Source organism: Amphibalanus amphitrite, unplaced genomic scaffold (genome assembly GCF_019059575.1).
Source record: "Amphibalanus amphitrite isolate SeventyFive unplaced genomic scaffold, NRLGWU_Aamphi_draft 000066F_arrow, whole genome shotgun sequence".
Lineage (NCBI taxonomy): Eukaryota > Metazoa > Arthropoda > Thecostraca > Balanomorpha > Balanidae > Amphibalanus > Amphibalanus amphitrite.
Window position 1 is genome coordinate 365,625 of NW_024881562.1, and position 22,376 is coordinate 388,000.

Consider the following 22,376-nt stretch of genomic DNA (forward strand, 5'->3'; position numbering starts at 1 on the left):
AAATTAATATCTCGGGTACATTTTGTTAATCTACGGACAGCAATACCCCTCCCGAGTCCCCCCGTAAAGTGTGGAACGGTAATGGAAGATTCCAAGTAGCTAAAAAAAGAACTATTAACTTCTCCATGATACCTACCGAGGGAAATAATTGAACACAAAGTCAAGCCTGTCGTCAGCTCGGTTCCCTCAGTAACATAGGCACACTTATGAAATGAACTTTATTGCAAAGTTCGTAACAGGCTGCATGAATATAAAACATGTACAAAATCACATTTTCTAGGCCGTATAAGACCGGTCGAGCCCCATACAGCGATCATGGGCGCCACCGGTACACACTGACGCGATACCAGGAGCATCCGCAGTCAGATAGGAGCGCGTTGGGCCCAACACGGCTCGGTCACGTCAGGCGGCTGTTTGAGCCGTCAGGTGACTGATGAGACCACGCCAGACCACTGGCGCCGGCCGAGGGGAGCACACCCGTCACCGGACGCCTATATCCGATGGGTGACCCGCTCGCGCATCTTGTTCTGCATTTCCTCCGACTGGAGCTGCTGCAGTGTCAGGAGTGAGATACCCAGCTGGTCCTGACGACTGAACGGCTGCGCCATCCGCCTCAACCACCGCTTGCTGATCTGGACGGCCTCCTCTGTGCTCAGGTTACACATGGAGTCCTTGAGGTGCTCCTGAATCCAGAGAGGCAGCTTGGTTCGCTTGTCAGAACGCTGGAACCGCTTGTCAGCGAACACCATGATGCCGTAGTCGGTTTTGCCTCGCATGGCTCGGCCCACGCACTGCGAGGCGTGCCGCACGGCGTCGAACGTCAGAAAGTCGTTCTCGCGGATCTGAAATGTGTCCCGCAGGTACTCGAGACGCGCTTTGAGAATGCGCGACTGGGTGTACATGTATGGGATGCCGAACATGAGCACACACCGGCCCAGGTGATGGTCGAAGTCGACTCCTTCGCTGACCTTCCCGCGCGCCACCGAGAGCAGTACGGCACCCCGACCATTTTCACAAGCCTGGATGTAGTTCAGGAGCGCCAAACTGGTCTCGGCCGCGTCCTGGGTCTCGATGAAGAGCAGCTTGTGCTTCTGCAGCTGGGTGATGATGCCCTGGTCGTACCAGCTGGAGACCACGCTCTCCATGTACATGTAGGAGGTGAAGAAACACACCACGCCGTCGGGTACGGCCGTAACCATGTCCACCAACAGGTTGCCATAGTTTCGGATCACGGCCGGATCCTCGCGAGACTCGAACTTGGACGAGATCGTCACTTGGTCGTTGCCCTTGGTGACAATCATGGGCAGGATGCACGGGCGCGCCAGGGTCATCGTGAAGCTGGTGATGATGACCGGATGAAAGTCCAGGATCTTAGGGTACATGTCCAGCGGCGACAGCGTGCCAGACGTGATCACCACCGACTGGTACCGCTCAAACACTGGCTTGATGGCCAGCGACGAGTCCAGACACCTGAAGTACAGGATCGGGTTGTAGACGTTGGGCGTCTTGTCGTCGGAAGGCTCGACGATGATGGTAAAGCCCTTGGTGTATGTGCTGACCAGCGTGGCGAAGTGGGAGACGAGCACGAGAGGAGACAGGTCGGCCATGTCAGTGAGCTCCAGCGTGCGGATCATGGACGTCAGACGCTCTGCACAGAACCTGAGTGGTTTGCGATCAACACAGATTTTGTTGAAGATGTCTTTGAGAAAGCCGGCAGGCGACTCCTGCACCACATGCTGCACGCGCAGCCGCATCTTCAGATACTCAACGAGCCGCTTCATAAAGTTGAGGAAATGCTCCGCCGTGCGAATGTTTCCCGGAACGGCCTCTTGCAGGATCTGGTCGGGCAGGACGGGGTTCGCCAGAAGTTGGTTGTTTTCCCTCTTCATCTGAGCGTCCCTGAGGCCGTCGACCATGCGCTGGTACTCGTCCTGTAGCCGGGCGGCGTCCGTCTCCTTCAGATTGGCTATCCGCTTCTCCATGGCGCTGATGTTGTTGGAGCATCTCTCCAACATACGTTTGTTGATGTGTACACTCATGCTGTCGATGCACACGTTATCGATGTTGTGCGCCTCGTCGAACACGACTACGCTGGACTGGACAATCTCCTTGGAGACCACCTCGGCGATCTTCGGGTCCAGCAGGTAGTGGTAGCTGTACACGATGATGTTGGCTTGCTGAATGGCGCGACGCGCCACAAAGTATGGGCACCAACCGCGCTCGCGACCGTAGTGTTTGAGATCGTCCAGGCTGTAGATGCCGGCCTGCAGCGTGGCGTCGCGGCCACTCTCCTCCAGCTGCTCGAAGAACTGACAGGTGGGGACCGGATCGGCGCCGTCACCGTCTCCAGCGGCCGTGTCAGCCCGAGCGGCGCGCGCGCGCACATAGCCAGCCGTGAGGCCATAGCAGCGCGAGTCCACCACCTTCCCCTCGCGCTCCTGGCTGACTTCCGGGTGAATGCACAGGTTTTTCCTCGAGCTGACTGCCAGTCCAACCAGTTTGGTTTTCTGCCCGGTCTGCTTTTCGATGAAGCGGTTCAGCTTTGCCAGCTCCTCCAGCACCTTCTCGATCTCAGGTACTGTGCGCGAACAGTACACCAGCTTGGTGATTTCTAGTGGCCTCTCCAGCATGTAGGACACGATCAGAGAGAGCAGCGAGATGGTCTTCCCCGTGCCAGAGGGCATCTCCAGCACCAGGTGGCCCTTTGCATCCAATCCTTTTTTCAGTTCAAGCATGTATGAAAACTGTTCTGGATAAATGTAATCATATGGAAAGTAAACAAGGAGGCCATCCACATTTAGCCTCATGGTGAAAAACTGCAGTCTTCCAGATTACGGATACATCAGTCTGAAAACATAAAACACGTCTAAAATGTCGCACACACTGACACAGTCTGAAAAATCAAAACACATAATAAATGTAATATACTAGAAGTTATGTTGATTTTATCAGAGGCCATATTGATCAACCATATCAATATAATCATTTCTCATGCTCCTGTGTCATATCCAGGGTCTAAATGTCTGGTTTTATTTGTGGAATCTCTCTGATCCAATAGCCTTGCGTGTATACCTTGACCTGAAACATTGATTTCAGACCTTCACCAGTCAAATTCAAACAAAAAATTATGTAGTCCGAAACTGCTTCTCGATGAAAAAAATGAAAACTTTTACGAAAATAGGTACTGAAATCAATGCTTATGTTCGATATAGTGACAGATTATACGCTTAGGAATTACGATATCCACACCGTATTATTTATACATACGCGCGGACGCCCTTATACCCTTTACCATACGCGCACTGATTGAGCATGCGGTTTCTGATGTTTGCGCCGCAAACGTATCAGAAGCGGCAGATTTACAACTTGATTTTTCAACAAAAATACAGTAAAGTTGTCTACAAAAATATGACATAAAATAAAGCCCCTTCTAGACCAAAACAAAATGCTACCTGACTATATCCTAACAGATGACCTTTTATATTTGAACCAAGACAAATTTTCAATGAAAATATGCCTACTCTCACTTCACAACCGACTTATAAGCAGCCTGACTGCCTACGCAACAACTGTCTAACATCTGCTGTGTTTTAGTGTTGTTTTAATTCCTCTTTTATGATACGACACTCGCGCATTGAGAAAATATACACGCGCTAAAGTCGTGGGAATATTGTTTTGAAGGTTCCACTTTTTATATTTACACTGATTATTTTTTGGGTCTTGCTGGATGATTGCGGTATACTACGGGGGTATCGGTATTCGGTAACCCTGGCGTCACCGGTAGCGTTTTCGTTGAAAGTGACACTTTGTTAACGAAATAAAATAGAGCAGCTTCTAGTCACAACTTACAACTAACGTAATACGGTAAACATAATGTTAATGACTCATGATTTTCTTTTCATGCCTTCCGGCCTTAGGGCCTGTTCCAGCGCCTCCAGAAACCTCCAGAAAGCTCCAGAAAGCTCTAGAATCCTCCAGAGAGCGTTCCAGCGCCTCCAGAACAGTTGGTGACATACCAGGGAAATAAGCTAAAATTAGAGCGCTCTATTTATTGCTCCTGCCCCATGTTGAAGAGATACCCCTAAAAGCGTGATCTTTTATCGGCCCTTACGCAGCAAGGCAGTAATTCTCAGACCGGTGGATGGTATCAATAGAAAGAGAATGCGTCAAAGATTAACATGAATTAATTAAAATAACATTAAAATGTTAATTAAGCGTGGAAATTAGTCTCAAACATAAGCTAATTGTTGCTCCTACCTCGGCGACGGCGCTCCCCGCAGTCAGCGGAGAAGCTAAAATAAAAGCCACCATCCTCCTCCGTAAGTCAATTTTAGAGCGGCCGAGTGGGCCGATGCGGGGCCACCAAACTGAGATGAGACGTGGCTAGCAATTGCGAACTGCCATAGAAATCAATAGTACAATACCTATGGGATGATTACTCTGAAGCTGGAGTGAAAGCATGAGTAGATTGCAAGAAACGAAATGCATAGATTGGTTGAATTATGTACAATAGGCACAGCTCAGATGAAGCCATTTCTTTGATGTTGACATTTGACATAACCCTTCCTCTCCTCACCTACGACCTAAGTACGTTGGCAGTTACCGGCATAGTTTTTTTAGCACGAGTGTAATTCGCCATCGGACCGCAATGCATGTTGTTAGGCTGCTGCAATTACAACGAACATACGAATACTGCCTTCATTTGTAGACGTTTGTTTTTTAGGCGGTCTTTGACGTACAAGGGGGCATACCTGTCGACAACTTGAGTTTCTCCGAATTTCAAAAACTCCCAGAATTCCAATTCCTTATGCACTGTTGTAGGTACAGCTATGTTCACAAGTTTTCGTTTCCTCCTGCTCTAAAAAGGATGATATTTGTCGATTTCGTGCGTCGCTGATAGAAGGGTGCGTTTAATAATTAGGCCCAACGCTTTCTGCATCCGCGTGAACCTTGAAAAGGGAACAACAGTTTCCATTTATTACACTATGGGACAAGTGACAAAATGACCAATGCAACACGCATGAAACGGAGCTCATATTCCTAAAAATGTCTACAATCACTTCTTTTCTGACACTATTAGCAAATACCATCTCAAGTTAGGTGGTTGACAGACAGTCAATGGAGATCTGGGGAGACTGAGTGATGCCAATTCACCACTTAACTGATAATGAGGGCCGAGGGAAGAGAAACATGCAACATGCCCAACTGACAACTTGACAAGTGACAAAACACTACCACTATTGCGCAGTGCACAACAAATTACAGCAGCCAGCCCAAAATGCTTTTGGTGGCTAATTGCAAAACAAGTCACTAATAAATGTCTTAGTTGCAGCTGAACAAGCTGCACAATGATCACACTGTTCACACATTGAGTGAGATGCCACAGGTGGTTTGAATCACACTTTGGTACAACTGCAAATCTGAAGTGTTGTCATGAGGTTCATGCCTCCATGATCACAGCACTTTGGTTGTGGTTGGCATAACACTTGTAGTCTGCAGAGTTCCACATGAACTGCAGACACCTCATCTGGTGGTCTTCATGTTGCTCAACTTCTTCAAGAGGCAAATGTCGACCACCCAGCGGAAGCATGGTCCTGCAGAAAAGAAAGGTAATGCATAAGGTACAAACATTATCTGCTGAAACAGCCCCTTCTGTTTGCTGTTATTAAACTTTTAACATAACATAACAACATGTATTCCATGTATATTACATTTGTTGAAGTAAAATATTTCAAAACCAGAAAATGAAATTATATTGTGGCATAATTCACATGCTCAGCTATCAGTATCAAATAATAAATTAAGTTAAAATTTGGCATATTCTATATAACACATTCATAGAATATTCTACTTCACGTCACAAGGACTCACAATCTTTCTGTTGGGTGTTTGATTGACGCATTAACTAGGTTTGTCTTAGGTTTTATTATTGCAAAAAATTCATATTGCATTATTGTATCAAAATACTGCCAGCAATAACAAAACAAGAACATGAAATGTCAATGAGCAAGTCGCCATTCCTAAAAATGGATTACTTTGAAAAGAATTTGTTTCTTTTAAGGAAAAGGAGAAATGATTATCAGGTACTTATCAGAAAACCACTCAACCAGCAAGTGGCTGGGTGGTTTCACAGCAAACATCAAGCCAAAACATATGCTTACATTTATCTAACAATTGAGCCATTTGACTACACAAGGATATGTGAGCAAAATAAGAATCAAATTATCCAATGTTGACTTCCTTGCAAAGTTTATGCCTTATTTTATGAAAATGTGTCGCTAGAATATGATACTTATCATCGAATATTATTTAATTTACGATTTATTTCGATCGGAACGCACATGGGGTCCCGCGCCATTTTCGTCGACGATGATTTGATCGTGTTTCATGAAGAGATAAGGGGTTTCAATGGTCTTTCAAAGCAATAATTTGATGCAAAAATTTGTAGGAAATAATATAAAGCTGGTTCAAATGGACATCAACCATTTAAAACACCGAAAATACTCACAACTCCGTCCCGACGACCACGCAGCACCGCGCACGCCACACTACTGGCACAATGCCAAAACTGCTGTCACAGCAGAAATATTTTTTTTTCTCGATTGCAATTGTGGAATTATTTATTAAACAGAAGATGCTCTTTCCGAAAAACCGACTGATTTCATACACAGATGCATGGAAAATAAAAAAATCCCAGTAAGTTTATTTGTATTGTTTTGTCGATTTTGACATGCTCCTAGTTTGCAGCCATATTTCGATATGTTCTACAGAGAGTTCAGAATTATTTCAGGACCAATCTTTTCCTCGTTCATTTTCCCGTCGATCATGAAATTTTTAGAGCGGAACAATTAGTTTCCAGGCGGTCCGAGCGGTTTTCGTGAGATGGGTGCAAAAATCGGCGTCATTTTTAGAGCCTCGACACCAGCTCAACACAGGACCCTATGGGAGACGGTGAAGTAGCGGAAGCAATAAATAGAGCGCTCTAATTTTAGCTTATTTCCCTGGTGTGTCACCGACTGAGAAAGCTCCAGAAAGCTCTCGCCAAAGCTCCAGAAACCTCCAGTAGCCTCCAGAGAGTTGAGAGGTCCAAATTTCTCTGGAGGCTCTGGTCTACAATTATGGCGCACATGTGACAATCACGAATGTAAACAAAGGACTTTTGACTGATTATTTTACAACTTAAATGTAAAGAAAATTACATTGCTATGATTTTGTAAATCTTTCATAATAAAATTGAAAACAAATTTTGCGTTTTAAGAGAGGACAATGGCCATTCTTTTGGTATCTGTGATGCCAATCTCCAGAAATCTCCAGATTGCGTTCCAGCGCCTCCAGTGAAACCTCTGGTAGAGCCTCCAGTCAAGAATTTCTACTGGAGGCGCTGGAACAGGCCCTTAGACTGTCGGCCAGATCACCAATTTGTACGCAGCAGCAGAATTGCGTCAACAGCATTCTGCTTGAGCCGGGCTGCTGTCTCATCGCTGAGAAGAGCCCCTTGACGCTGACTTGGGTCACCAGCAGCGCAAGGAGTACAAGGCTGCATGGCAGCAGGGTAGGATGGTATGGTGTCCCATACATCTCGGTCATTCAGTCGACCCAGGCCAGACTGGAAAAAATACATGTTATGCCAAATATGTCCGGCGTAGTGGCGGGATTGCGCTAAAAATTTCAGCGCACGTCCGGCGTCCGGTGCATGCGCCAAATTCAGCGCATGGCGGCGGACGAATTTTTCGGCGCAGGGCGGTCGCATATTTTTTTTTTGGCGAAATACGATCACCGAATTTATGCGGTACGCTGGTCAATCTAGCAGCAGATTCGCCCCGCGGGCGGCTCTGGAGAGGTTTCGGGACGAGACGTCCCCGCCCCGGTCGTCGTGTGCTCGAACTGGTGAGCCGCTCGAACTCAGCGGAGAAGCGGCCGCCCAGGTGAGGCCTCAACCCTCGGTGTGGAGATAGGTAAGAAATACCTTGTTGAACATTGCCAAGCGTCGTTAAGCAATACCGCAGTGGGTTCCTGCCCACTGCGGTATGGAGGGGAATGAGAGCGCGGACGACCTGGCCTCAAACGCCCACTCGCTGACCAGGGCGGTTCACTGTGCGGCCTCGCATCGCACTGTGCGGCGCAGAGCGCGACAACTGCTCAGAATCACTATTCAAGCCACTCCTCGTGAGCACGCCGCCGCTCCCTATCCCCGGAGAGGACCGAGAGGATGCCGTTTCGGTGCATCAGATGAGGGCGGGCCACTGGGGCCGCTCGCTCCAATACGGCACCGAATCGGCTGTCTCCACTCCGCGGCGTGCCAGCAGTGCTCAGACAAGCGGTGCCCCGCGGCGCTCTGCGCCGTGTGCCGAGAAGAGGGTGATGTGCCGGAGCACATGCTGTTCCGCTGCCCGGCCCTCGCTGACTCCCGCCAGCCTCGAACACACTGCTCCGCCGATATTAACATCGGCACAAATTTGTGGCCCCGGAACTCACGGCTCCAGCTTTGTTTTACGGCATGAAGCTAGAGTGCGCTAAGACTATTGAGGCATTGGGTTTCCATGGAAAAAAAAAATCATTCGGACGCTCAAACATGGGAGAGCGTACAAGGCCCTCGAACACTGTCTGGTTCATATGGCCTTGATCGGTAGATGTGCACATGTGCTTTAAAGGGCTTAATTTTCGCACAAATGGCCACCTAACTTTTGGCGCAAATCACAAAAATTTCAGCGTAAAATTGCCTGCGCCGAATTCCGGCGTCCGGTCTCACGGGCGTCCGGCGTAGTGTATGGATGTTTTCCAGTCTGGGACCCAGGTTCTTGAGATCGTTGACAACGTCCTGGGGGGGAGGGGGATGGGGCGCGTTGACCGTTTGCCCACCTGCCGGCTCTTCTCCAGCCGGTCGAGTTCCTTCTCAAAGAGGTCCCTTTCCTCTTCCTCCTTTGGATCCGAGCTGGAGCTCTGCGTAAGCGACAGCATAAGATCGGACTCATTGATTTGGTTCCGATGAATGCGCTCCATCAGCGTGATGAACGCTGCCTCAGCCCGGTTCAGTTAACCAGAATCCGTGTCCCGTGATATCACTTTTCAGTGAAAAGTGATATCGTGGATTCTAGTTAACTTTCCGGAGTCGGAGTCGGGGCAGCTTGACCGACTACGACTCTGACTTCGACTCCGACTCCTGGCTGCTTGCCACGACTCCGGGCGACTTCGACTCCGAAGTCCGAAACCCTGACAAGCATCTCGCCAGCGCCTCCAGCGGGCATCCGCTGCCACCAGTCATGTCGCTGCGAGTGTGTCTCGCCGATTACGCTTTCGGCCAAGTTCAAGTATCGAATGACCGATAACGTAGGTCTCCAGCTGTCATCTCTTTAGCTGCCAATTCTTTGATTCGATTATCGTAAAATAAAGCCGAAACAGCTTGTGATAATGCATCGTTCGTATTCTATATATTCGTAAGCAAACATCCTTCCGAACTCGATTCGTGTCAAGATCCCTCACATCTCCCTCCCCACATTGACCCAGAAAATAATGTACTTTTTCCACATCTCGTGCCCACGCATCGGCAAATACATTATGCATGCTTCCATTACATCCTTTCACCATCCATACCATCTTTTTCTAGTATTTACCGCCTATCTATTTCTTGTTTTTGTTTGCAGAGATGTTGCTGTTGTTTCTGACTGTGCTGCTTGTGAGTGAGTTTGGCGCTGGGCTGCGCCGTCATGGCCACCACGGCCTCCTGCTGCCCCCGCCGAACGTGCACAACTATCCTGTGCCTCCGGACCAGTGGTTCACGCAGAAGCTGGACCACTCGCAGCCGAGTGACTTGCGCACCTGGCAGCAGGTCAGTCTCCAGGGTGGATGGTCCGACGGTTTCAAAGTCGTGATCAATCATGAATAGTAGAGTTTACAACTTAATCCTCGCTTACAATTTACAACCTAATTCTAAACTCAATAAAAAAGGCGGCATCAATTTAGTATACCCTGAGATGTATCAAGGAACGTTTTCTATTGCAGTTGCGCCTTAACCGTAACTTTCATACAACCAACGTGTAATCCCCTCGCCCTTTTCCGCAGCGTTACTTCACCAACGACACGTTCTACCGTCCTGGCGGTCCCGTGTTTCTGATGATCGGCGGCGAGGGTACAGCTAGCCCAGTCTGGATGGTCACCGGCTCCTGGATCGAGTACGCCGAGGAGCATGGCGCTCTGTGCTTCCAGCTCGAGCACCGGTTCTACGGCAAGAGCCACCCCACTGAGTGAGTACACGTTGGGTTGGGTGGCTATGGAAGGTGCTGGGGTCGTAGAGAGGCTCGGGTGAATAGGTAGACGTCCTTGAGAGGGCGAGTTGCATTGTAGGTGCACAAGCATTGAGAAACGGCATTTTTGTTAATTTGTTTTTAGATGAGATGTCACCTTGTGTTTGCTCAAGTAGGTTTCATGCATGTAATGGGTGTTTTTCATTGTCTTGATCTGGAGGCGACTGCTTTTTCCCTGTTCGTGGGCTGAAGTAACCAGTGTACATATGGGCGCACCCTTAAGCCCCAATAAACAAACAAACCAGTGCACATAAAAGAACTAAAACGTCGTTTTACTCTACGTTGCACAGCGTAATAAGTTCTCTGAGAGGTAATTCGATGACTTGAATCTCATTGACAGCTCGTCTATTGAACCGATTATGAGTGGTGTTATGATCATTAGCTTCTCACTCTCCCTCCTTGATGTGTCCTTTCGCTCTCTTCATCCCAGGGACATGAGTGTGAAGAACCTGCGCTACCTGAGCTCGGAGCAGGCGCTGGCCGATCTGGCCACATTCTCCGCTGCCATGGAGGAGAAGCACGCGCTGCCCGAGGGCACCAAATGGGTGGCGTTCGGCGGCTCGTACCCGGGCAGTCTGGCCGCCTGGTACCGACTCAAGTACCCGCACATGGTACACGCGGCAGTGTCCAGCAGCGCGCCGCTGGTCGCCAAAACAAACTTCTATGGTGAGTGACGAACGAATTGAAACTAAAACGAGTTTATGGTCATTTTGACAACGACGACTTGCAGAGGACTGCAGTTGAAGCTGAGGCGTGTCATTTATGGTCGTTGAAGATTCTATGTGCAAATTCTGAGATGCTATCTTGCATTTTATAGAAATGCCAGAAATATAGAAACTTGAAAATAAACCGAAAAAGATTGTCTACCGCAAAATCCGGGCAAACCTATCCAATAACGTCTCACCCCTCCGCAGTACGAGTTCCTGAAGGGAGGAGGGGGGGGGGGGGAGGGAGTTTTGTACATCTGTCCATTCACCTGACCATCGCACCGTTTCTCTTCTGTCCGGCAGAGTTTCTGGAGGTGGTCTCGGACGCGGTGAAGGCCGAGTCGGGCGATACTTGCTACAGCAACATCGCCGCCGCGTTCACCGAACTCGAGAAACAGCTGGCCGACAAGAAGCGGTGGCGCCCGCTCGGAAAACTGTTCCGGTGAGGTGGACCACAGGCTGTCTGTCCGGTAGTCTGGGAGCTGAGGTCGGTGTAGCTGAGACAGTCCTGACGGCGCTGGAATTAGATCATTATTCTGCTTATTTTAGATGCTATCGGGATTGGGGGCTATCTTTTGCACCGTCGAATGGTAATTTAATTAAAAAAAAAAAAAAAATAAGAAGAACAGTGTGTAACTTTGGCAGCTCAGGTTGTTTGTGTCGTCGATGTGGTGTGTGCATTATTGGACCATTTGCCCGTTTCGCCTTGTTAAAATGCATCATGCAGCTCTTTCTCGCTTATGCTATGGCAAAACTATCACGTGCACGTGTGCCTGTGCCCTGTGCGATTCAGATTGCACCGGTCGGCAGTTGTGCTTCTTACTCAGCTGACCTTCCCTTACCCACTTTAAACCAGCCGCCACTGTGACCGTACCGCTCGGGTTTCGCTAGCCTAACCTTCCTACTGATCCTCTTTTTCACAATAAACCGCCCGCCCGAGTGACGCCCCTAACCATTCTACCCCTCCCGGCAGTCTGTGCGATCCGTACGCGGCCTCGGATCTGAACACCTCCAGCCTGGTGTCGAGTCTGGCCGACCTGTTCGAGGGCACCGTCCAGTACAACCGGGATAACCGGGAGTTCGAGGGAGCCAAGGACGCCAACATCACCGTCAGCACCCTCTGCCACGTCAGTTAACAACGCGCACATCACCCAGCGGACTTTATTAATTAGAAATTTAAATAACGCTACCACAGATAACAGTAGTACTACTGTTATCTGTGACGCTACTAATCTACTTCCGGATAGTACTAACACTGATATGCAGCTTTATTTTCGGCTCCCTGTTCAAGACAAGACATCACAATGACTTACGAAATGAAAACAATATTTTTCACCAATGCTCCATTTATTGTTCATGGTATGGTACCATCAACACATAGCTCAACATGAGTCTTAACCATTGGTTTGTTTCCATTCGTACTGCAGCTGGTGCACAGCTCATATTTCCCAGGATATCGTCGTACTACTGATATTCGACTTTCATGCGCCGTCACCGAGCCCGTCCCTGTAAACTAGCGACTCTCCTGACCTGTACCGGTCTCGCCTCCCTCAGCTAATGTCGGACGGAGCCGGCTCACCGCTGGACCGTCTGGCTGCCGTCAATGCAGCGCTGATGGCAGTTCGCGGCGACAAGTGTCTGGACTATACGTATAAGTCGGAGATGGACAAAATGAGGCAGGAGAGCTTCGACAGTCCGGACAACACTGGCAGTGAGTCGGGATTGTGTAGGGCAATAGTTACTGAGGTCTGAATGGAGAGGGTAATTATACTGTCAGTCAGAGGGAGGGGTGGAGAATGGGCTAACACGGCTAAAATAATTCATGTAATACGTATTGCGTTGATAAGATACTCTTAAGTGGAAAACGGACAAGATGTGAGTGAGATAAGACGAGGGACAGGTGACAAGAGGAGTCTGGATAGTGGTTCAACCTATTTATTTCACGGTATTGCATAGCTACTATCCGGACTTACGCTTTCTTATAAATCGTGTTCGATAGTAATGCGCATATAGCCGTCTGTTTCCACCCTGTGATCACCGAGTCAGTGTGCGACTCCGTCCGGTCCTTTTCAGTGCGTCAGTGGATCTACCAGACGTGTAACGAGTTCGGATGGTACCAGACATCTGACGCCGAGGGCCAGCCATTCGGGCACCGCTTTCCGCTGACCTTCTCTGTGCAGCAGTGCATGGACGCATATGGAACCAAGTGAGTGGCGGGGGCCAAGCGGCCGATCCGGGTGTGGAGCCGTTCGGCGGCCAGCGTAATAGCGGTGGGTCCGGAGCTGGGACTGATGGGCTCGCTTTGGCCGGATTCGATAGTGTTAACTTGCATAATGTGTTGTGGTAGTTCACCTCGTAGCTCTTTCGGCTCTTTTGCGACTTTGTTTGCTTTTTCGGTGGACACTGTATTTTAAATCGTGTAAATATTGCGAAGCTCAAAATAAGTGTCGGGTCCAAGTTTTCATCGTTCGTTGTCACTTATGCTCGGAATATCATGTGGCGTATATTCCGTTCGATTTGAGTCAGTATGTCTATACCAATCTTATTCTCCTCGGCCGTCGCAGGTTCAACCAGTCTTTCATCGACGCGGCTGTGGCCGCCACCAACGTGCGGTACGGCGGGCGGGGCATCCGCGTGAGGCGCGTGGTCTTCATCAACGGCAGCATCGACCCGTGGCACGCCATGGGTCTGACGGCCACCCGCAGCCGGCACGCGCCGGTCATCTACGTCAACGGTCAGTCAGAGCTCAGACTGGTTTCTAGTGTAGCCACTCTATTCAAAGTATACCGAGACGCGAGACTAGTATTTATCGGACAGTGCAGACTGTTGCAGACATCTGAAGAAAGAAGAGAAAGAAGGTGCACGTCAGGATATGTTTGTCATTAATTCGAATGCCTCACCAGACAGTCACCAGTCTATTATGCGTCACTAATACTTAATAGGCAATAGCCACTGAGCGTATCTGGCTGCTGCACTGCCATACATTGCTATTTCGCTTTCTACCGCTCAGCCCGCTTTCTATCACTCACTCCACCCCTTCCTCTGCACAGGAACGGCCCACTGCGCCAACATGTACCCCTCGCGGGACGAGGACCTGCCAGAGCTGAAGGCAGCCCGCCGCCGCATCGGCCGCCTCATCGCCAGGTGGCTGCAGGAGGACGACCAGTGACGTCAGCACCGACCAGTGACGTCATCGGGACGGCACCTCCAGACGGCGTCCGTAACATCAGCTGGCGCGGATGTAAGGTGTGCGGTCGGGCGTTTATTACTGGGCTGTTTAAACATGCTTATTTTCTACCATACATTTTACAGTATAGGCTTATGATAACTTGTATTCACTGAGGTCATTTACTGCTACATCGCATGGAAAGCTGCACCATAATCAGGCATTTCCTGATTGATGTTACGTGTTGATTACATTTCACACTTGTCTGGAAAGTGCGCGAAATTTTGGCTGTGCTTGAAACTCAATGTCCATGAACCTTTGTACTTATATTATATCGTGTATAATTGCTTCACACCGCAATCGTGCCTTTAAGTCCATAGTTGTTGGAGTTAAAACCAGGGATGCGGAGCCGTGGAAATTTCAGACGGCTCCGGCTCCGCACCCCTGGTCTTTGTCTTTTGTATAGGCGAACTTAATTTTAATGCGGATTTCATGGCTGCGATATGAAGTGATGAGATTACATGGGGCCATCAGAATATTCTGTAATACTCCTTCATAAATGACACCACATCATAAATCACTCTCACATAATGTGTTGTCTCGTTCGATGCAAACTTTTGAAGGGAAAAAGCGCCCACCTACCGATGGGCTCCAGCCTTCACTCGAAACAGTCGTGTGTCGATAGACCAGGTTTCTGACGAGGGACTGCTGGGCTGCGCACTCCTTGCCCACTGTTATTGTTTGTATACTCGTTGGAATGCCATGATAAGGCACTGAGTTAACTGGTGCCGACTGTGCCAAGTTTACACGTCTACCGTATCGCCTCATGTATTCCAGGGCACTAAAGATTATTCAATTTGTGATAATCGCTGTGTTGCATGCTGGTTTCTAGCTACATTGGGTCATATTCATATTATGACCCGGTCTGTCAGGGCATTTTAGGAATACATACGTCCGCTTAGTTTATGTTTGTTTACTATGTGCATCGATTTTCGTCTGCGTCATGTGATCAGTCGATAATGTGCTGCTCCATGACAAGTAAAGATGTCACTTGCCAGTTAACAACAATTTTCAAGCACATGCTACAGGTCGAGAGTTACCTTACTTTACCTTACCTTACCTTACCAATACAGAATTTTGAGGCCTATAAGGCCTGTAGGGATCTGATCTCATCGAGCTCCTTACTAGAGACACTAGACAGTCATGAATCTTGGACTGGAATGTCAAAGGATGCATCACCCCAGTGAGAGTCGAGACGGGCTTTGAAGATATTGACAGACGTAGAGAGGACCACAGAGGCAGGAAGCGCATTCCAGTCGCTGATGGCGCGGACCGATAGAGTGTGTCTCCTGGAGTTGCAAGAATGACTTGGAAAACTAGTAAATCTTATAAGTATAACTAATTAGATTCTAGCGTAGCTGAATCAATCAGAGACGGTGCACTTTACGCGGATACCCACGGTATAATGGAGAACTCTGATACCAATACGGTGTTTGAGACGTCTCCTCAGGGCCATATAACGCTCTCGGTAACATCTGTGCGCGGGTGCAGCCGCGTAAAACATTTCTCACTGTGCGAGTATCACGTAACGGTATCTTATCTTGTGATAAAACTTGCATTTTATTTTTTTCATGGTTGATGGTAATAATTTCGAAGAGTTTTGAGTTTTGATCTAATGAACTTGAATAGTCTGAGCAAGGCCGTATCAAGGCCATCTATAGAAGAGTCTGCAAGGGCCGTAGGCCGCCGTCCACTGGTTAGGCGCGCACATTTACGCGCTGAATTTAACATTGGAGTCTATGGGTTGCGCGCCGAATGCAGTTTCAGCGCCTAAAGCACGATGAAGCGTTGTCAGCTGATTATTCATCGGCTGGTCGGCGCTGAATTACTCGCGTATTCGACGCTCACGAGTTGAAATATTCCAACTTTTCAGCGCGTCCTTGACGCGCATACGCCGCGGCGTTTTTATCATCAATCGGGTGTTTTGTTGATATTTAAAACATTTGAAAAGCATTTTTGAGATGAGGTTAGTGTTGCTAATATTTTGAGTGTGGCAGTGTGTGTGTTCTGTGTTTCATCATCTTCCTACATCTCCAGAATAGCATTAAATGAGCTGGTAAGGTAGGTCAGGTGCAATGAAATCCAATCTTCCTCTTTTCCTAAGCATAAATATGCATTAATTACAAATAAAACTTTGCCATATATTAGATGAGTTTCGTGATAATAGTTTTTCTTCCTTGAAAATATATGTTTATAAGGCATTTCAAGCCTGATATGTTTAATATGTTTGGTTTTGTGGATGCTTGACCTACCTACTTTTTCTAAAGTGAGATCAAGATATTTTGAATGCTGCATATATGTAGCTAGCATTTTCCATCTCCTTTTGAAGTTTGTTTCATATAAGGGTACTGGTGCAGGGGGAAGCGGGAGTCTAGATCCTTAAGAAACTTTGTTTCCGCAACGCAGCAACTCAAACTGCTGCACATGCTACAAAATGACCATTTTTTGCTACACGATTAAATGTAAGCCATGCAAATCTGTGCATTTTTGGTTGAAATGAACCCTCAGTCCCAAAACCATAGCAAAGTTTTTTTTTAGGGACAGGTGTTTTCCATAATTTTGGTTAGGATGTAGCTTGGTTTCAGGGTTGTAGTTTTTTTTTTGGTAATAGTAAAGCAGATGTTACACTTGTTTTTTGCAACCAAGGAGTGTCGCTCTAGGTTAGGTTGTAGATCGTAGGTAAGGTTAGGTCAGGTTTGGTTAGGTTTGATTTGGTTTGATAAGGAAGCATCTCTGGGTACGGCGCCTCTCCTTGGTTGCAAAATGAAAAAAAACAAGTGTGATGCCTGCTTTACGACTGCCGTTTTTTATATTTGTGCCTGGTGTACCTTCATTGTCCTGTTTTGTGCCAGACTGAAAAAAATCCATACACTGTGCCGAATGTCTCGGGCTTTCATGAGCCGATATTGTGTGGCTTTGGATGAACATTTGGATGAACACCCATCATCGACATGGTTTATGATTCAAAAGCGTAGGGAGTGAAGTTAGCCAAGGTTACCTAGGTCTTGTGTCTTGTGCCAAAATTTCTTTGTCCATCCGTATGGCAGAATTTTTGGGCGCACAGAGTTACGCTGGATACTGCACCGAAATTTCAGCTCAATCCGCCCGTTACGCCAGACATGTCGATGATACCATGAATTTTTTCAGTCTGAGTTCAGTGTCTGCCTTGTGCCTTCTGTGTCCTGCCCTCAGCCCTGTATCCTGCTATGTACCATAATACTCCCGAGCTTTCTGCAATCGGTCTGTTTGATGTTCCCTGATTCAGGCAGTGTATCGCGGATGTACAGGGGCCTCTGTTAGCAATGTGACATGATCAATCCCATTTTTCAGCTCTACAAGTGACACCACCTTAGTTGAAGCCGTGAGACGTCATGACGTGCTTTGGCGTCCTCAGGACAGCAACTACTTTAACAGAAATAAGAAGAAGCTAGCATGGGAGGAGGTGGCAAAGACCACTGGGAGATCAGGTAAAACTTACGCATCATATTTTGCTTGTACGTGTTGTAAATGGTGCCAACAGCCACAGGCTCTGCCACGTTTTTAGAATTGGGTTCTAAGCTTTAAAATGCGAACCCTTACACATCCGTGGTGCTTGTATAATTGTGATGTCTCTCAGGTAACAAACACATGTCGCTTGACAAAATAAATTTTCAAGGCTCTCACCAATTTTATTCCCTGCTTTTCAGTTCAGGATGCAAAATCGAAATGGAAAAGTCTGCGTGACTACCACCTACGCAAACGCAGGCAATTGCCAAGTGGCTCTGGCTGCCCGCCACCAGAGAACTCCTCCTGGCAAAAGGAAATGTCATTTTTGGATGATGCCATCAAGCCTAAACCGTAAGTTAACTGCAGTAGGATGTATGTCCTGGATTTTAGTGCACGTCCTGGATCTTTGCATTAGGACATAGAGATGAAAAGTCTTTTTTCAAAAATGTTGTATTCCAGTAGCACAGATCTTGCACATTGCCCAGTAGTGCTCCATTACTGGAGCAATAAGCATAAGCAATAAGCTTCACTGTCGTATTAATTAGTTGCTGTGCTGACTTCTGAGTTTTTTTTTACCCCTCCCAGTCCATATCACTTTTCCATTAGAAAACCTGTTGTATTCCTGTCATGTATCAAATGCTACGTTCCTTCCTTTCCTATGCAGGGTAACGACAAACTTGACGCAGCCTGGAACAGGATCGCAATCCTTATTCTACTACACAAACCAATACTCCAATGAGGTGTGTAAAGTGATTTCTGGGTCACTCTAAATGATGATCCATATCCGATCTTGGGCGTTTCATGACTCCTTTCAATGCAGTGATTTCGTTGGAAATTAATAAAGCAATGCCGTGACATGCAACAGGCCTGTTCTAGCTGTTTACATTGATTGTTTTTTTCTTGTTTGTTTGTTCATTTGTTTTTAACGAACAGTGTTGCCAAGTTTCATTTAAAACCTTTTGGTCATCATGCACCTTAACAATCGCCTCCTCAGGCCCATTGTTATTCCCAGACTCCGCCCTGTAGAGGAGCTAGTAAGAGGGTCTCTGCCCTGTTATTTACGAGACTACTGGACCAGTTTTCAAAGCCGGTCGAAATTCGAAATGCCCAAATGTATTCCTGATTGGAATTCAGCTCCCAAATAAAGGTTTTTGTAAGTTTTATAAAAGTAACCGAGATACGTTTTTGATATACTCGCAAAAAACCAGCAGCAGGGCGCAGATTAATCACTAAGATTTGAAAAGGAACTTACGTGACCTGTGGTCAAAATTTTCAAAAACGATGCGAAATTGATGTATCATATGCTATACCATGTTTCGCGGCGCTGCGCGCCGCGGTTTTCTTGAAGCGCGCAAACAAAACTGGCAAGTGTGGCCAAAACACGGGCACTCGGGCGAAGGTTAAGTACAGGGGTCAAAAGAGATCCAATGCTAATTAGTGTTATTGCGGCTGTTTAATCGTGATTTTCGGGGCGTTTTTCAAAAATGTTAAATTCGGAAGAATTCGGTCTAGGGTGTTCGGAAGAATTCGGTCGTAGTCAACATCCAAACGAACCTTGCAATTGGCCGAATTTCATTTTCTAACCATTTTTGGTGACCTATCAAATATCTCGCATCAATCTTCACTCACGTAATCATCATGTGTTTCAGCTTTGTGTGTCTGATGAGGACAGCAGCGAGACTCAACTACCAGACGACAGTGCTGGTGAGTTTGTTCAAATGGTATGCAGCCATCATAGCATAATACGAAACTGCCACTGGTGGTTGACACCTGTAACTACGGATAGCCGACATGGCGCCATCTGGTTAAACTGACCTGACTTGACCTACCCCAAACGCATAAAGACATAATCTTAAATCAAAACTTACATGAAATTCGTCATTAGGACTCCGAAAAGCATAACCTCGTCATTTGACAACAACGTAACAAACGAGGACTCTAGTGTCTATCAGTGCCTGTAAGCCAGTCATACATCGATCTGAGCCTAGGACGGCGTGTATTTTAACTGCTCGTCTGTAAGCCACGATGATCTAACTGTGGTGTCCTGGTTGCCACCAGCAGCGAGCTGTGCCTCAGGAGTCCTCCCAGCTGCGACGCTCCTCGGAACGCCTCGGGTGTCCGCGGTGCCACCAGCAGCGAGCTGTGTCGCCGGCCCGAGCCATCCGCGCTCTTCTGGCACCAACGGCCAAGTCAAGCAGGTCAGGGGGCCGGGTGCTCGTGGCGCCGAGAAGCTTGACGCCGCCATAGCGTCCATAGAACGCGCGGTGAGCGACCTCCGTAACCCGGACCTACTATTTGGTCAGCTGGTGGGGTTGGAGATGGAGCGTGTGAGGGACGACAAGAAAGCGGATGCGAGACTGGAGATTCTTACAGTCTTGAAAAGGGCGCAGTCCGATTAAAAGCAGGTGATAACCTTCGCACGGGTGGGGGAGGGGGGACGTTTTTCACACATATTTGATAAAAAATGACCAGAATGATTCAAAACGATCTTATAGCCAGACATGTGCATGGATCCGAGAGGTGGATCTATGATCTGAGCGGATCTCTCGAGCTTATGGGTAAGATCTATGATCTGAGTGGATCTCTCGACACAGTTGAGGGGTTGGATCTATGATCTGAGTGGATCTCTCGACAAAGTTGAGGGGTTGGATCTATGATCCGGGTGGATCCCAGATCTAGATTCATGGGATCGAATTTCAGATCCATTTTCCCGGATCCATGCACATGTCTGCTTATAGCGAGCTATATAATGCCTGTTCGGCGTCTTTCCAGCTTCCTTTGATTCTGAGATAATGTGATGCGGCCAAATGCGTCCCCTCTCCATGCAACCTCCACCATGGCGAACTTTGCTGAGCCTGAGTCATATTCTGCGTAGTGTGTATTTCCGCTGTCTGATCGCTATAGCGACCCTTTTTCAAGTTTTGATTTAGGAGTGAATTCGTTTACCTGGTGTTTAAATGTTTGAGCTCCTTTGCTGTGAAGTTGAAGTTGGACGTTACGTGGTTATCTGACTTTGGTTGTTGGAAAGGGCGACAGTTAATGTTATTTATTTCCACTACTTTCGCGTGCAATAAACGACAAAGGCCGTAAATGCTTGTATTTATATGACAGGTTTTTGAGCGTGACAAATGAAACAGCATTATCACACGGAGCAACACCAGTGGCGTCAAAGACGACTCAATTCCCGCCTCTCGCACCTCTCACTTGCCGACAGAAGCAGCCTGCTGCGGAACGGCTCCCCAGCCACGAAGTGACAGGCTTACACGCCCTCACTGCCCGACAGCAGCATCCTGCCAGGGGACGGCTCCCTCGGCCATGAAGTACCGGGCGAACTGGTCGCGGATGCGCTCGGCCTCCCGAGTGAAGTTGTTGGCGCCCAGCCTGCCCAGCTCGCAGAGTCCGCCCACCTGCTCGCCGCTGGCGTCGGCCTGCTGCGGCTGCTGGCTGTCCGCCTGTCCTTGGTCGCGCACGTAGTTGTGCAGGATGCACGCCGTCCTGACAATAGTGCAGGCGTGCTCAGGATTGACGTTCAGCGGACGCCGGAAGATGCGCCACGTCTGGGAGAGAATCCCGAACGCGTTCTCCACTACCCGTCGGGCGCGCGACAGCCGGTAGTTGAAGATGGTGGCCGGAGCTCCCAGCCGGCTCTCGGTACGTCCGGGATAGGGCCGCATCATGTGCACCGTCAGCGGGAAAGCTTCATCGGCGACGATGACGCTTGGTAGGGTCGTGCCTCTCTGATCGATCGCCTTGGGAGGGGGCAGGTCGAGAGTGCCGTCTTGCAGTTTGGCGGCTAGGTCACTCCTCCTAAAAATGCCCCCATCCGACTCTCTTCCGGCGCTTCCCACTGACGTGTACACGAACCGATAGGCACCGTCCACGGCTGCCAGGAGGACGATGCTGAAGGACTTTTTGTAGTTATAGTACTCGCTGCCAGAGTTGGAAGGGGCTTGGAGTACCACATGCTTCCCGTCCAACGCGGCCACGCAGTTCGGGAAATTCCACTGGGTGCGGAAGATCTCCTCGCTTCGCTCCCACGTCGCCCTGGTGGGAGCTGGAAGCACCTCCGGTCCCAGTATGGCGATGATGGCCGCGCATGTGTCGTACACGATGGCACGCACGGTTTTCTCGCCGAGGCGATAGCAGGGTGCCAGCGCAGAAAACTCCATGCCGGAGGCCAGGTACCGCAGCGTCACGGCCAGGCGCTGAGCGGGGTCGATAGGTTCGCGGAAGTTGGTGCGCTGGCGCGTGATGCTGGGCCCGATCTTGGCGAGAAGCAGGTCGAAGGTCTCCCGACTCATGCGGAAGTAGGCATGGTGCCGGTCGGGATCCACGGCACGCAGCTCCTGCACCAAGTTAAAAAACTCGCCTCGGGCTTGTCGCCTCTGCAGCACTTCGGCAACCCAGTACCTGCGTCGGGCTCGACGGCGCTCCTGCTCCACCCGGATTCGAGTCGTGCTTAGTGCGATTCGTGCGATGTTTAGCTCCATGTCGTGAATAGTTAATTGAATAATGACGGACTTTTAGCTGATGTGAGAACAATAACAAACGTTGTTTACATTTCCGTCCCTGCTAAGAGATTGTATTGTCTTCAAGAACAATTTAATGAACCTTTTACGGTTCATATAAGAAACTGACACAAATTAAACCACGGTC

General features: G+C 48.5%; 4 protein-coding genes across 30 annotated transcripts; 2 read left to right on the top strand and 2 right to left on the bottom strand.

Moving 5' to 3' along the window:
• Positions 1–204: 204 nt before the first annotated feature.
• On the bottom strand, positions 205–4,341 carry LOC122378848 (general transcription and DNA repair factor IIH helicase subunit XPD-like). 6 transcript variants are annotated; one of them, XM_043360413.1, is made up of 2 exons: positions 4,258–4,341; positions 205–2,847 (listed from the first exon to the last, which is right to left on the bottom strand). In XM_043360413.1, the coding sequence occupies exon 2, from the start codon at positions 2,805–2,807 to the stop codon at positions 492–494; it is 2,316 nt and encodes a 771-aa protein (XP_043216348.1). In that variant the 5' UTR covers positions 2,808–2,847; positions 4,258–4,341; the 3' UTR covers positions 205–491. The 6 variants fall into 6 exon arrangements, with proteins under 6 accessions (XP_043216348.1, XP_043216346.1, XP_043216344.1 ...); XM_043360411.1 differs by lacking the exon at positions 4,258–4,341 and adding an exon at positions 3,293–3,346; XM_043360409.1 differs by lacking the exon at positions 4,258–4,341 and adding an exon at positions 3,286–3,330.
• LOC122378850 (putative serine protease K12H4.7) lies at positions 3,628–15,138 on the top strand. Of its 13 annotated transcripts, none has more exons than XM_043360420.1 (11): positions 3,652–3,681; positions 7,399–7,536; positions 9,642–9,826; positions 10,060–10,241; positions 10,732–10,967; positions 11,312–11,450; positions 11,982–12,135; positions 12,563–12,719; positions 13,082–13,214; positions 13,573–13,742; positions 14,059–15,138. In XM_043360420.1, exons 3-11 carry the CDS (start codon positions 9,644–9,646, stop codon positions 14,175–14,177), a joined length of 1,473 nt encoding a protein of 490 aa, XP_043216355.1. In that variant the 5' UTR covers positions 3,652–3,681; positions 7,399–7,536; positions 9,642–9,643; the 3' UTR covers positions 14,178–15,138. The 13 variants fall into 13 exon arrangements, with proteins under 13 accessions (XP_043216356.1, XP_043216362.1, XP_043216355.1 ...); XM_043360417.1 differs by having other exon boundaries at positions 3,654–3,681; positions 7,399–7,560; XM_043360421.1 differs by lacking the exon at positions 7,399–7,536 and having other exon boundaries at positions 3,628–3,681.
• Positions 15,139–15,929: 791 nt separating this feature from the next.
• LOC122378855 (transcription factor Adf-1-like) lies at positions 15,930–20,807 on the top strand. Of its 10 annotated transcripts, none has more exons than XM_043360437.1 (6): positions 15,930–16,290; positions 17,565–17,701; positions 17,921–18,071; positions 18,385–18,460; positions 19,370–19,424; positions 19,779–20,807. In XM_043360437.1, exons 1-6 carry the CDS (start codon positions 16,283–16,285, stop codon positions 20,117–20,119), a joined length of 768 nt encoding a protein of 255 aa, XP_043216372.1. In that variant the 5' UTR covers positions 15,930–16,282; the 3' UTR covers positions 20,120–20,807. The 10 variants fall into 10 exon arrangements, 7 of the variants coding, with proteins under 7 accessions (XP_043216372.1, XP_043216374.1, XP_043216378.1 ...); XM_043360439.1 differs by having other exon boundaries at positions 19,782–20,807; XM_043360440.1 differs by having other exon boundaries at positions 15,932–16,200.
• A 182-nt stretch (positions 20,808–20,989) lies between these two features.
• Positions 20,990–22,210, bottom strand: LOC122378829 (protein ALP1-like). Its single transcript, XM_043360361.1, has one exon. It carries the CDS (start codon positions 22,208–22,210, stop codon positions 20,990–20,992), a length of 1,221 nt encoding a protein of 406 aa, XP_043216296.1.
• Positions 22,211–22,376: the final 166 nt, after the last annotated feature.

What these genes read in the sequence shown, in the direction of transcription:
- LOC122378848 (XM_043360413.1), bottom strand. Translation starts at nt 2,807, where the DNA reads ATGAGGCTAAATGTGGATGGCCTCCTTGTTTACTTTCCATATGATTAC.
- LOC122378829 (XM_043360361.1), bottom strand. Translation starts at nt 22,210, where the DNA reads ATGGAGCTAAACATCGCACGAATCGCACTAAGCACGACTCGAATCCGG.
- LOC122378855 (XM_043360437.1), top strand. An exon ending in GATGCCATCAAGCCTAAACC is followed by an intron (nt 18,072 to 18,384) that starts GTAAGTTAACTG and finishes TTTCCTATGCAG; the next exon opens with GGTAACGACAAACTTGACGC. An exon ending in CAAACCAATACTCCAATGAG is followed by an intron (nt 18,461 to 19,369) that starts GTGTGTAAAGTG and finishes CATGTGTTTCAG; the next exon opens with CTTTGTGTGTCTGATGAGGA.
- LOC122378850 (XM_043360415.1), top strand. An exon ending in CCGTCAGCACCCTCTGCCAC is followed by an intron (nt 12,136 to 12,562) that starts GTCAGTTAACAA and finishes CGCCTCCCTCAG; the next exon opens with CTAATGTCGGACGGAGCCGG. An exon ending in ATGGACGCATATGGAACCAA is followed by an intron (nt 13,215 to 13,572) that starts GTGAGTGGCGGG and finishes CGGCCGTCGCAG; the next exon opens with GTTCAACCAGTCTTTCATCG.